This window comes from Triturus cristatus, chromosome 3_2 (assembly GCF_964204655.1).
Source record: "Triturus cristatus chromosome 3_2, aTriCri1.1, whole genome shotgun sequence".
NCBI lineage: Eukaryota > Metazoa > Chordata > Amphibia > Caudata > Salamandridae > Triturus > Triturus cristatus.
In genome coordinates, this window is record NC_140584.1 from 920,920,378 (window position 1) to 920,933,450 (window position 13,073).

General features: G+C 45.4%; 1 protein-coding gene across 3 annotated transcripts in view; it reads right to left on the minus strand.

Annotated features, from left to right (window-relative positions):
• Positions 1–13,073, minus strand: part of TRIM37 (tripartite motif containing 37) — a 1,106,152-nt gene that overhangs the window by 106,686 nt on the left and 986,393 nt on the right. For all 3 annotated transcript variants that reach the window (XM_085649381.1, XM_085649379.1, XM_085649380.1), the window contains exons 21-22: positions 7,734–7,929; positions 81–199 (exon numbers count right to left, since the gene is read on the minus strand). In XM_085649381.1, the coding sequence (XP_085505507.1) occupies positions 81–199; positions 7,734–7,929 (315 nt within the window). The remainder of the gene's footprint in view (positions 1–80; positions 200–7,733; positions 7,930–13,073) is intronic.

Here is a 13,073-nt window from a genome sequence, read left to right on the forward strand (position 1 = left end):
TTTTTTACAAGTGAAAAAGAAGTTGTACATTTCTTTTCAGTGTCATACAAAGCAATATCTGAATATTTATGCTGGCATACCTTCATCTAGTGTGGATGAGGCCTCTTCGGACAACACAGCTTGCACTTCTACAGATTCAGAACCACAGTCTGAGCTGACCAGCAGTGCAGAATCCAAACCACAGCCTTTCAAACTAGGCCTATAGGAAAAGAAAACAGGGTGAATGATCAGAAGATTAAGACATATTATATATCTTCACAATCCAACATTTCATTATTATCTCAACAATAATCAAGTAGAGTTCCAATTAATGAGATTGTGGTGCAGTTACAGTTTTCCTTGTAGAAGGCAGCAGAATTACTTTCTTGTTATAGCATCTCTAAAAGGTTTACTTTTGCCTTGTTAAAGCAAATTTTCCGCTTTCAACCAGTAGATTAAATATGGTGCAAAACGCTGCCTTTACCTTCAAGTACTTCAAGCTCATTTTTATACATAACTATCTGCTTTATAAACTGGAACCTGAGAAAAGATAACTTGTAGAGTCATCAATCTGTACACAAAGAACAAGTTACTTACCTTCGGTAACGCTTTTTCTGGTGGATACAATATCTGCTTGTGGATTCCTCACCTTTTGAATACCCCTGTGCCAGCATTCCGTGGGAAAATTCTTTCCTAGCTCTCCCATGTCGACGAGGATGTCACAATAGCATGGCTCCGCTCGCGGCACCGTATGACATCATCGGAACCACAAAAGGACATCGTCGGCGTGCTGATGTCAGTTCCACCCATTTTTTCCGTGCCACTGAGGCAAACGGGCGGACCGACACATTTTCAAATGCAAACATAGCATACCAAATATATACATGTATATAAATTCACAAATGCATAAACAATAAATGTTTAGAGAAACAGCAACCGAAAAAGCATTTCTCATTATTAAATTATAAACATGATTAAGACATATTAAAATAAAATATTTTTTGGTAGAAACAGGTGGACAACGGGGAGGCGGGTGAGAGCGTGAGGAATCCACAGGCAGATATTGTATCCACCAGAAAAAGCGTTACCGAAGGTAAGTAACTTGTTCTACTGATGGAAACTTCTGCCTGTGGATTCCTCACTTTTTGAATAGATTCCCAAAGCCGTATCTCACCTGGAGGAGGGTGTCCACCTGACTAGACCAAAAAATCCAGCAAAACAGAGCGAGCAAAATGGCCATCGCTCCTAATCTCAGAGTCCAAGCAGTAATGCTTTGCAAAGGTGTGGAGGGAGGCCCAAGTTGCTGCCTTACAGATATCAAGAACAGGAACACCTCTAGCCAAAGCAGAAGAGGTAGACTTAGCTCTGGTGGAATGAGCTCCGATACCTTCAGGCGGTTCCTTCTTGGCCAGGGCGTAGCACATCTTGATGCACAAGATAATCCACCTGGAAAGCGTCCTCTTGTGCACTGTCTTGCCTTTCATTTTCCCAACATAGCCCACGAAGAGCTGATCGTCCAGCCTCAGATCTCTAGTCCAATCCAAATAAAAGCTGACTGCCCTCTTAGGGTCCAACTGATGCAGTCTCTCTTCCTCCTTGGAAGGGTTAGGATAAAAGGTGGGTAAAGTGATGGATTGTCCCATATGAAAAGGGGTAACCACTTTGGGAAGGAAAGCAGCCCTGGTCCTTAGAACCAACTTATCCGCATGAATGGTCAGGAAGGGAGGTTTCGAACTAAGAGCTTGAAGCTCACTTACCCTCCTAGCCGAGGTAATAGCAATCAAGAAAACCGTTTTAAAAGAAAGAAGCCTCAACGGGCAAGAGTGAAGAGGCTAAAACGGAGAACTCATTAAAAAAGTGAGTACGAGATTCAAATCCCACTGAGGCATAATGAAAGGTGTGGGAGTAAACGTATTTGTAAGACCCTTAATGAACCTCATGACAATGGGAGACTTAAATAAAGACGGCTGGTCCGGCAAACATAAAAAGGCTGACAAAGCCGATAAATAGCCCTTAACAGTGGCTACAGCACAACTTTGCAGTGGTAAAGAAAGAGAAAACTCCAAAATATTAGGCAAGCAGGACTTCAAAGGGTCAATGTCTCTCTCTCTGCACCACTTAACAAATCTGGACCATCTGGGAGAGTAAACCGACTTAGTGGAGTGACGTCTGGATGATAAAATAACATCCACTATATCCGGCGGGAGAGAGAAAGAACTCAGGTTGCCCCGTTCAATCTCCAGGCATGAAGGTGCAGGCTCTGGAGGTGGGGGTGTAGAACCTACCCCTGCGACTGCGAGAGGAGGTCTGCCCTGAGAGGGAGACGGAGCGGAGGGTGCGACAAGAGGTGAAGTAGGTCTGTGTACCACACCCTTCTTGGCCAATCTGGGGCGATCAATATAACTTGGGCCCGGTCTTGGTGAATCTTCCTCAGAACCCGAGGAATCAAGGGTATGGGAGGAAACGCGTAAAGGAGTTGTGAGCTCCAATCTATCTGAAACGCATGCCTCATAGCTCCTTGCATCGGAAACTGGAGACTGCAGAATAACGGGCAGTGCGCGTTCTCGTGAGTGGCAAACAGGTCCAAACGAGGAGATTGCCACATCTGAAAGATGCGATGGACCACCTCCGGATGAAGCCGCCACTCGTGATCGGCCGAGTAATGCCGACTGAGACTGTCTGCACGAACATTCAGCACACCGGCCAGATGATTTGCAAGCACATAAATCCGTTGGCCCTGAGCCCAGGACCAGAGCCGCAGAGCCTCTCGACAGAGGCGATACGACCCTACACCGCCCTGTTTGTTGATGTACCACATCGTGGTAGTGTTGTCCGTCAGGACCTGAACCGACCGACCGCGAAGGGAAGGGAGAAAAGCCTTCAGTGCAAACGTATCGCCCGCAATTCCAGAAGGTTGATGTGAAGCAACCTTTCCTCTGGAGACCAAAGGTCTTTGACCTCCAGATCCCTGAGATGAGCACCCCACCCTAGAGTGGAGGCATCCATGATCACTGTTGCCACCGGCGGAGGAGGCTGAAAAGGCTTTCCTTGAGACAGGTTGCCCTGCACACTCCACCAGACAGCTCCGCTGCAGCTTCTCTGGAGATCACTCTCAACCACAACTTCACGGTTTCTGGGCTGCTTATTTATCTCCCTCCAGGGCCATCAAAAAAATGGAGGGAAGCCCTAGTGAATAGGGTTACCCTACTTGCGAGTAAATCGGCAAACTTTACTATTCTGGGCGATTTAAACCTTCATCTAGAAGACAGTGATAAAACAGACACTGCCTGTTTACTGGCTGATTTGGAGGCCTGTCAATGATACAATGTGTGGCAGATAGCACACACATTGCCGGGCATTTGTTGGACCCTATCTTTTCCAATTTGGGTGCTTTAACTGTGTCTCCCTCGGTCCCTCTGGTCTGGACAGACCATTTTTTGGTCCCCTTTTACCTTCGGCTGCCTGGGAAATTTGTTCCAAACCGTTCACGGTCTGTGATAAAACGCTCTAGGCATAGATGGGATGTTAGTCAATTTTCAGACTCGTTGCTAAAGCTCAAGGCACAGTTTCCTCCTAATATAGTGGCATCGGACTCGCTTTTTCAGGATTGGCTGACACAAGCTCTAGATACCTGTATTCCTGAAAAACGTAGTTTAAGGAAAAAACTTGGACCTTCTAACCCTTTGTTTAATGAAACCCTGGCTGAAACAAAAAAGGCCTGTAAGCAATTGGGACGAATTTGGAAGCGTGCCTATGATATAGAAGCTAAAAATAAATATCGGGACTCTATTAAATCATATCACAGGCTGATTCGGAAAGCCAGCGCGGATTATATTGCGGCAAAAACTTTGGAGCGTAATAACCCTCTCAAAACGATCTTTTCCCTTCTTAAAAAGATGCAACACGAACGAAAAAGCTGATCCCCCAATCTCTTCTAACATTCAATGTGAGGAACTTGCAGATTTCTTTGTGCGCAAGGTGGAGACTATTTATAACAACTTGCCAACTGTCTGTCTCCCTGCAGCCATTTCTAATACCAACCGAATAGTTGAGCCTGAGGACAGGTTAAATCTCTCTAAATAAACATTGTGTTCTTTTCCTCTCCTTTCGCTTTCTGAGATTGAATCTCTCGGTCTTAAAATTAAATAAGGCTCTCCGGCTGACCCTCTGAGACCAGATCATCTTCGACAAGTTCTCACTCAATCTCTCCAGCGATTAGTGAATTGGTTAATTTATCACTGTCCTCTGCATTATTGCCCGCAACTTGGAAGCATGCAAAAGTTATACCTCTTTTAAAGAAGCCTTCCTTAGAGCCGTCAGACCCGAGTATTTTTTGTCCGATCTCCCATCTCCCTTTCTTAGCTAAGGCTACAGAGTTGTATGTTAACTCAGTTTTGGCTGAATTTGTGGAGCACAACAAAACTCTAGAACAACTGGAAAGACTGGAACAACCGCTCCATCGTGAAATAAAGCAATCATTCCCTGTATGTCGAGAATCCTCTGCGGAGGTGGGTATGCTCGACACACAGAAGTGTCCAGTATTGCCCCTATGAACAGGCTGCGCTGAGAAGGCACCAGGTGAGATTTGGGTACATTTATCGAAAAACTTAATTTGAACAACAGATGAGTTGTCACTTGTAGGTGGCGCGAAACCAACTCTGGAGACTCTGCTTTCAACAGCCAGTCGTCCAGGTAGGGGAAAACCGTGACCTTCTGAGATGAGCCGCTACCACCGCCATCACCTTTGTAAAGACTCGAGGCACGGAAGTGAGACCGAACGGAAGAACCGCAAACTGGGTGTTGTGATCCCACCGTGAACCGGAGATACTTCTGATGCGACTTCAGGATGGGAAGATGAAAATACGCATCCTGCAGATCGATGGACACCATCCAGTCTTCCTGTTGCAGCGCAAGGAGAACCTGAGCCAAGGTTAACATTTTGAACTTTTCCTGCCTGAGGTAAAGGTTCAAAATCCTGAGGTCCAAGATCAGTCTCAAGCGACCATCCTTTTTGGGGATCAGGAAATATCGGGAGTAGCAACCCTGACCCCTTTCCTGCTCCAGAACCACCTCTATCGCACCTTTTTGGAGTAATGTAAGAACCTCCTGCTGCAAAAGCAGCAAGTGGTCTTCTGAACAACCACCCTGGCGAGGTGGGTAAGGAGGAAGAAACTCCAAAAATGGGAGAGTATACCCATTCTCTATAAGATTCAAGACCCAACGATCTGATGTGATCAGTCTCCAATCTTGTAGAAAGTGGGACACCCGACCTCCAACTGGACCAACATGATCTAAGATGGGGGATCTAGAACTGCTTTCCTGATGTACCAACGGTGGCGGGAGGAGAGGTAGAGGAAGAGGACTGTTGTCGATTTGCACCCCTGAGGCCTCTCTTATTGTTCCCTCTGTACGATTTGTACAAGGGATTCTGCTGTTGTTGGCTCTGCTGAAATTGTTGGCGGCCACGAAAGGAAGCAGATCTCCCTTAGCCCCGATATATTTTGTACCCATAACCTCTAGACTGCACTTGGAGGCCTAAAGATCTTGCGGTAGCACTACTGTCTTTGAAACGTTCCAAGGCTGAGTCCGCCTTTGAACCAAAGAGCCTTGACCCATCATAGAGCAAATCCAACAAAGTCGCCTGCACATCAGCAGAAAAACCAGAAGACTTGAGCCATGCCTCTCCTTGTAGCCACAGAAGACCCCATAACATGAGCCAGAGTCAGCTGCGTCCATGCCTGACTGAAATCACTTGTCGTGCAGTGGCCTGCGAATCTGAAAGGACTTTCAAGAAGTTGGCACGATCCTCCTCAGGCAACTTAGGAGCCAATTGAACAACAGAGTCGATCAAAGCATGTATATATCGTCCAAGAAGGCAAGTTGCATTAGTTGACTTTAGAGCCATACTCGCAGAAGAGAACACCTTCTTTGCAGCTTGCTCGGTCTTCTTCGAGTCTCTATCACCCAAAATGGTAGGAAAAGCACCAGAAGTCTGTTTTGAGCAAGAAGCTTGGACAACTAGACTCTCCGGTGTCGGATGCGATGATAAAAAAGCTGGATCACCAGGGGCAGGCTTGTATCTTCTCGAGATATAACGAGATACAGCCGGAGCAGACAAAGGCTTCTTACACACCTCCAGAATTGGATCTGTTAAGGCATCTGTGAAAGGAAGTAGAGGCTCCGAAGTTGACAAAGAAGTATTTAAAACTTCCGTCAGTATATTGGACTTTATCTCCGCAATAAATCAGCCGCCTTATTTATGACTACATGGTAAGGTGCAACGTCCTGTACAACACATCCACTTGCAGATGGTAAGTCATACTCAGGGGAAGTATGCCACTAGCTTCCTGAAGGCCTCAAACTCATCCACAGAGTCCACAATTTCTCCTTCCTCCTGATCTTGCAAATACTCCTCCTCCTCAAGCAATCTCTGAGCCTCTCTCCTGGAGCATTGCTTAGGCAACTGCGTTGGTGGAGCAACACGCGGCGCCGGAGAAGACACCAACGGCGTCGATGGAGGAGCCTCGACATCGAACCTCGACGTCGATCGAATTCCAGGTGGAGCAGACTCAGCAGCTGAAGGAGTTCGGGGAGCCGGAGTGGACGATCTCGGTGCCGGGAAATGCCAAGCTGGAGTCGACAGCATAAAAGGCATGAAAGGTGCCTGGGGATAGAACTGAGGCACACCCAGGTTGAAAGCCAAAGGACCCACGGGGCCTGAAGGCGCGCAGGAAGGAGTCGAGGCTCTTGTAAATAAACCAAACATCGCATTGAGAAAATGCGAAGAGTCAGCCCCAGAAGCAGGAAAAGGAGGATATGGCTCCGTACCTTCCTGTAGGGGAGTCACCCGAGGTCGCACCGGAGCCTGCGGAGTCGGGGACGGCGCCTGCACAGGTGAAGCCACACAGCCTGGAGAGGACCCTCCCGGCGCCGGTGACGTTGCTGGAGCCGGTGAGTCTTCATGAAGCGAAGAAGCCTCTGAAATCGGCGACGCCGCAGCCGGAGATGGTACTGGCGTCGCTTGAGGAGAAGGAGTTGGAGAGATAAAGTCCCTTCTCCGAGGTCGCTCAGCTGGAGTCGGCGACCTCGATCTCGAGACCCTGGCCTTCGAAGAACGATGATGAGAGGTATGTCTTCTCTTGGATTCTTTGTGCTTCTTCGACCTCAAAGTGTGAGAAGATGAAGACTTCGCCCGCTTCCTACCTCTCTTTTCCTTCTTGGCTTTCGCCATTAACAACTTGGCTTCACGTTCCTTGATAGCCTTAAGATTCATTTTCCTGCAGCTCCTGCATTCCTCGACGTCGTGGTCCGAGGATAAACACCACAGGCAGTCATCATGCGGATCCGTGATAGACATCTGTCCGCCACACTCTCTGCAGGGTTTGAATCCGGTCTTCCTAGAAGTAGCCATTCTGAACAAACTACGAGATACAAAGTTTTTCACGATGAAAATGGAGGGCCCTGAAAAAACCGTTAAGCGTCGACGGAGCGGAAAAAAGGGAACTGACGTCAGCACGCCGACGAGGTCCTTTTGTGGCTCCGATGACGTCATACGGTGCCGCAAGCAAGAGCTAGGAAAGAATTTTCCCGCGGAATGCTGGCGCAGGGGGTATTCAAAAGGTGAGGAATCCACAGGCAGAAGTATCCATCAGAATCTTCGAGAAAGTACCCTCCTAAATATCATTGGGTTTCAGCAAGCAAATAAATTATATGTTCAAAATACAGATTGAGATTTAATAAAAATTCTCACGTACCCAAATGTGACAATCTTTCTTGCCTTCTCAGCAGATGTGAACCCATTCAAGCTGGAAGGGCATTGAACACCCAATCCCAAAACATCAGACTGCCTTTCATCAGGCTTGGCACTCGCTGATACCTCCATGTGAATACCACTTCCTATTGATTGAGGAGATCCATGTCTGCCGTTTTGTTTCACCACTCCAGCACAGCCTTTAAAAAAAGCAAAACATGGTTTACCCTTACTTTCTAGAAGATGGCTCAATTCATTTCTAAAATTGACAGCCGTAAACTCGTCGCTGGAACTATCTAGGAGTCAACTCTCCACATTATTGTTGTCTGCTTCAATAGAGCACGTTTGAAGTTAGTGACCAGCAACCATTACCAATTGTCTCTTTTTTTTGTATGGCTAAATAAAGACACCAAATAACATCTGTTCATACAACTATGAGAGCAGCCATACAGCAACTGCGATGGTGGGGTTCAGGAAAGTGCAGAGTTCTTCAAGACAGGAAATCTTACTGGGGTTCCAGAAACTGGGGGAGAAGATACAAGAATAAAAAATAAACTCAATACAGACTTACTGTGGCTTTGAATATCCTGTTATGTATTAAGAAGGTAGTGGTAGCTACAAAAAGTAGAATGTATACCACACTCAAACATTATGGGCAACAAAAAAAGATGTGGTCCATCTTCAGTTGAGCAAAGTGTGCATCTGTGTTCTCCTTGTGGATTATCCTACAGGCTTAAAATAAGGATTACAAAATTGCCTAGATTCACATTCTGTGTTTTTCCAGATGGCAGCTTGTATATTAGTAATCACTCACAGTCAAATGACAAGCCATTGGAAGCTGGTGCTAGAAAATCAGGCCTATCAATCATAAATGTAAAGGGTATGGTGATTCCATGATCTAACTTTGAGGAAGTTGCAAATGAAAACCAATGAACTGTTAACAGGTGTGGTAAACGTCTGAGGTAGAAACATGCACAACTATAAAACAATGTGAGAGGAATGCAAATACCATGACATGAATATCTTTAATGCACACTGAATGAGGAACAAGAGCTTACCTTCGGAAACATCCTTTCTGGTGGATAAACTAACCAGATTTCTCACCTTTTGAATTCCATCCAGATGCCAAATAGGATCCTGAATTTTCTTCTGCAAAAGCTCACATGAGCTAGTAGGTGACCCCTTTGGAATCTTTGCAGCAGCTTTGCAATGCCTCTAGAACTGCTGGCCACCAGTAGCCTCTTTGCCACCCGTGTGTACTGACCTTTATTTATTTACTTTAAATAACTTCTGTGCCCTCAGACACAGAAGAACAGACCAATTCATAATCGGACAGTATGCTGAATCTAAACACGGACCTTATTACCCATCAGAAGTCCACTCCACAGCATGAGGAGGGTAGATCAGTGAGGAATGTGAGGTTAGAGAAAGCATCCACCAGAAAGAGCATTACGGAATGTAAGTAACTTGTTCTTCTAATGGATACATACAACTGTAGATTACTAATCTTTTGAGTAGCTAATCAATGAGTGCACCAAAGGGTGGTGAATCTTGGGAATGGATTTTACCACAGAAAATCCAGCAGAAATGAAGGAGCAAAATTGCTCTTCATGTGAAGGTGTGGATGGACACCCACATTGAAGCCTGGCTGGTGTACATCACCGGAAGACACTAGTCGAAATTGAAAAATTAGCCAGAAATCCTTCAGGAGGCTCCTTGTTCGCCAAGGTGTAGCATATCCTGATGAAGAGAACAATCTATCTCGTTAAGTTCTGGTTCTGAACTGCCTTCTCTCCCTTCAAACTGAGCTGGCATGGTGTGCAAAATAACAATGGAACTAGTAATTACCAGTGGCTGAGATTAATTCAAGCAACCCATTGATAACTTTTTTGTATATTTGTGTGTTGCCCTAAGTGGGATGGGTATGCTCATTAGTGGGTCCCGTCCACACTGTCACTGGAATCATTATATAGCTAGCTGGTGAGAACTACCTAGGGGAAAACTGGTCCTGGGTTGCATGAGAAGGGCCTGGCCTGGCCTGGCCATTCAGCCCGGTATGTTCGCACTGGAGCAGGGTCAAAACTGACTTGCATATGGCTGGGTCCAGACTGAGGTGGCAAAATATTAATGGATTGGGATGCGGCCCGTGTAAGTACCAGGGGATAAAAATTAATTCAAGCATTGCATCCATCACTTTTTGTACACTTTTCTTCTTTGCAACAGAAAATCCAACAAAGAGTAGGCCATTCACCTGGTGCTCCTTAGTCTAGTCTACACAGATACTAAGGGCACTCTTTGAATCAAACCCAGGAAGGCTCTCTTCCTCCTTAAAGGGATTTTCAGAGAGAATCAAGTGGGGTGTGAGAGGGACTGTCTAAATGGAAAGGTAACAACACCTTCAGAAAAAAGGCTGCTTGAGGCCTGAATACCAACTTGTGAGTGGTTGAACATGACTTGAATTACCTCTGGGTGCAGATACCACACATAGACTACAAGATGACATCTGCAGTGCACTTTAGACCAGATATTCAGGGAGCCCACCAGATGACAAACCATCTAGGGAACCCCTTAAAGGTCCAGCCATCGCTGTAGTACAAGTGCCTCCTGGCACAACACACACAACCAGACTCCACCCTGCTTTTATATAGTACCACACACCAGTTGTGTTACCACAACCTGAACAGTTTTGCCCTTTTGGGACGGCAGATATACCCCGACCCTCTTCCCAAGCCCAGAGATGACACATATACATCTCCACCATAAACTCTAGATGGCGGAAAATGGTCTGCTGCATGTCTGGTTCGCATCCTCCATTGAAGGTTCAGGGCGGTTTTGTCCAAAGTATGGAAGCTGTCCAAGAGATACTCTCAATCACTGAAGGTCAAGGCCTTACTGCAGAGCTCATATGTGCCAATGGGCACGACGCATCAGTAGGATGCACAAAGCCAGGAGATCAAGAAGCCTCAGAACCTGAACCCAAAACATCAGGAACATATCCTGAATGCCTCTGTCCATTGTAAATGTGGAAAGGCTTTGAAAGCCACTGTGTCCAGATCAGCCCCAATAAAGGGTATTATCTATACTTTGTGAAGATGGGATTTTGGTTTGTTGACAAAGAACCCCAGGAAGAACAGCAATGAGACTATCGTCTGTAGATGGTCTACGACTGACCGTGGCTAGCCCACCTACAACCACCAATTATCGAGATACGGGACTATGTGAATTCCCAACGTGCGTAGAAGGGTAGTGCTCACTGCCAATCATTTAACTAGCACCAAGAGAGCCAAGGTCAGGCTTAAGGGAAGGTTGATGTAATGAATGTGTTCTGACCCCACCACAAAGTGGCGGAAAGACCCATAGGACAGGCACTTGAAACTATGCATCCTGCAAATTCTAGGACGCTATCCAATCGCCAGAGTGTAATGCAAGAGTTATAAGGATTGGTCTCAGCCTGGCATCTATCTTGGACACCTAGAAGTACTGGAGGTAGCACCTCATGCCCTTCTCTAAGATGGGGACTCTCTCTAATGACCCTTCGGTAGACAGATTCTGTATTTTCTTTTTAGAGATAGCAGTATGGTCTGCTGAAGTCAGTGCAAAAAAGGCATAACATTTGTTGGGAGGGGGCAGAGATAGGAAGGGAGTGATTGCAACTAGGCATGGAGGTTGTAAGCATTCTGAACAACCTAAAAGACCCACTGGTCTGAGCTAATTGCACAACAGCAAGGGGAGACATACAGGTCCTGCCTTCTTATGGCCACAGATGATCACTGGGGGGGATTCAAAGCTGCTTACCAGCTTTTGCAAAAGGCGACGAAGAAGAAGGGGACTGGTGTCCTTGCTGATATCCAGAGTCTCTGCCATCACCTCATCCCCCTTGAGTTATGAAACCAGCTGAGTAGGCAAGTCTTCAAGTAACCCTCGGCATTTTCATACTGCTAGTGAAATTGATAGGCCGGAGACAATAAGCCAAAGGGCAGAGTAGTAGCACAGCTATCTTTTTTAAATGCTCCAAAGCAGAGTCTTTCTCTCAAGAGTCTGGATCCAAACTACATATAAACAAGGGATACTTGGACATCTTGAGAGAAACTTGCGGTGAGCATCCAGGCACAGACTGGACCTCCAAATTAGTGCCCCTAACATGGCCCACAATGCCTCTGGTGCGTAGTCCAGTCTGTAAAAATTACTTGCCTGCATATTGTCCAACATGAACCAACAAAGCAAATAGGTTTCAAAAGTCCTGGGGTAGAGCAGAAAAGATCTTACTTGTAATTAACTGGCCATGTGTGTACCACTAGAAGCAAACCACATTAAAAGATATCAGAGCTAAACTGCAACACTTACCCAGCGCAAATAAATGCTCTGTAATTCTCCATCAGGTAGGGACATGTAAAAATCATTATGGTTTATTATACTGGCAGTACCCTGTGCAATTAGGCTTCCTGGTGTTGGATGCTGGGTCAAGAAGGCGGAGTCCTGCGAGGCAGGCTCACTGATGGTACTGAACCAGGCAATGACTATGCCACCATCAAAGCCTCCATAGGGGCCTAACTGAAGGGCAGCAACGTTTGTAGAAGCTGAATGATCTGGAAGCAAAATTTCTGTGAGCAGATTTTCCTGGTCTCCACAGCAGCCAACTGAAATTCTATATCTGCTGTAAATTATCACAAAAGAGGAGCTCTCTTTGAAAGGGGGTCCCAGTAGCAAGTTCACTTCAATCTCATGGGAAGTGTGAAGGCCACAGGCATATTTCAGGTCTTAATAGAGACAGGCATCAATGTAGTGAGGGGTGATTAAATCGTTGACCTCCTCGTCATGAGGAACATGCCGACTGCCCTGTACAACTTCAAATGCCTGTATTGTTCAAAGACTCCTGTAGTGAAATCATATACAGTATAAAGTGGACCAAAGAAAAGAGGTATTAGGAACTGTAGCACCACGAAATTAAGATGTATTGTTATTTTATTAAAAATACCTGTATCAAAAATGACAAGAGGACACAATTTTAATTTTAATTTGTTTTATTCAATGTTTGATTTTATATAATGCTCATGATTGTCGACAATAATTGTTAATAGAATCATTGTGAACAAATACTATTATCAATGCTTGTCTTTTATGTAAATGTCTATTATGATGTGTAAAGTGTTTTTTGGATACAATATTGTAAACAATTTTTGATACAGGTATTTTTAATAAAAGAACAATACATCTTAATTTCGTGGTGCTACAGTTCCGAATACCTCTTTTCTTTGGTCCACTTTATACTGTATATGATTTCACTACAGGAGTCTTTGAACAATACAAAAGGTAAGTCTTTATTTTTAACACTATATATACCCGG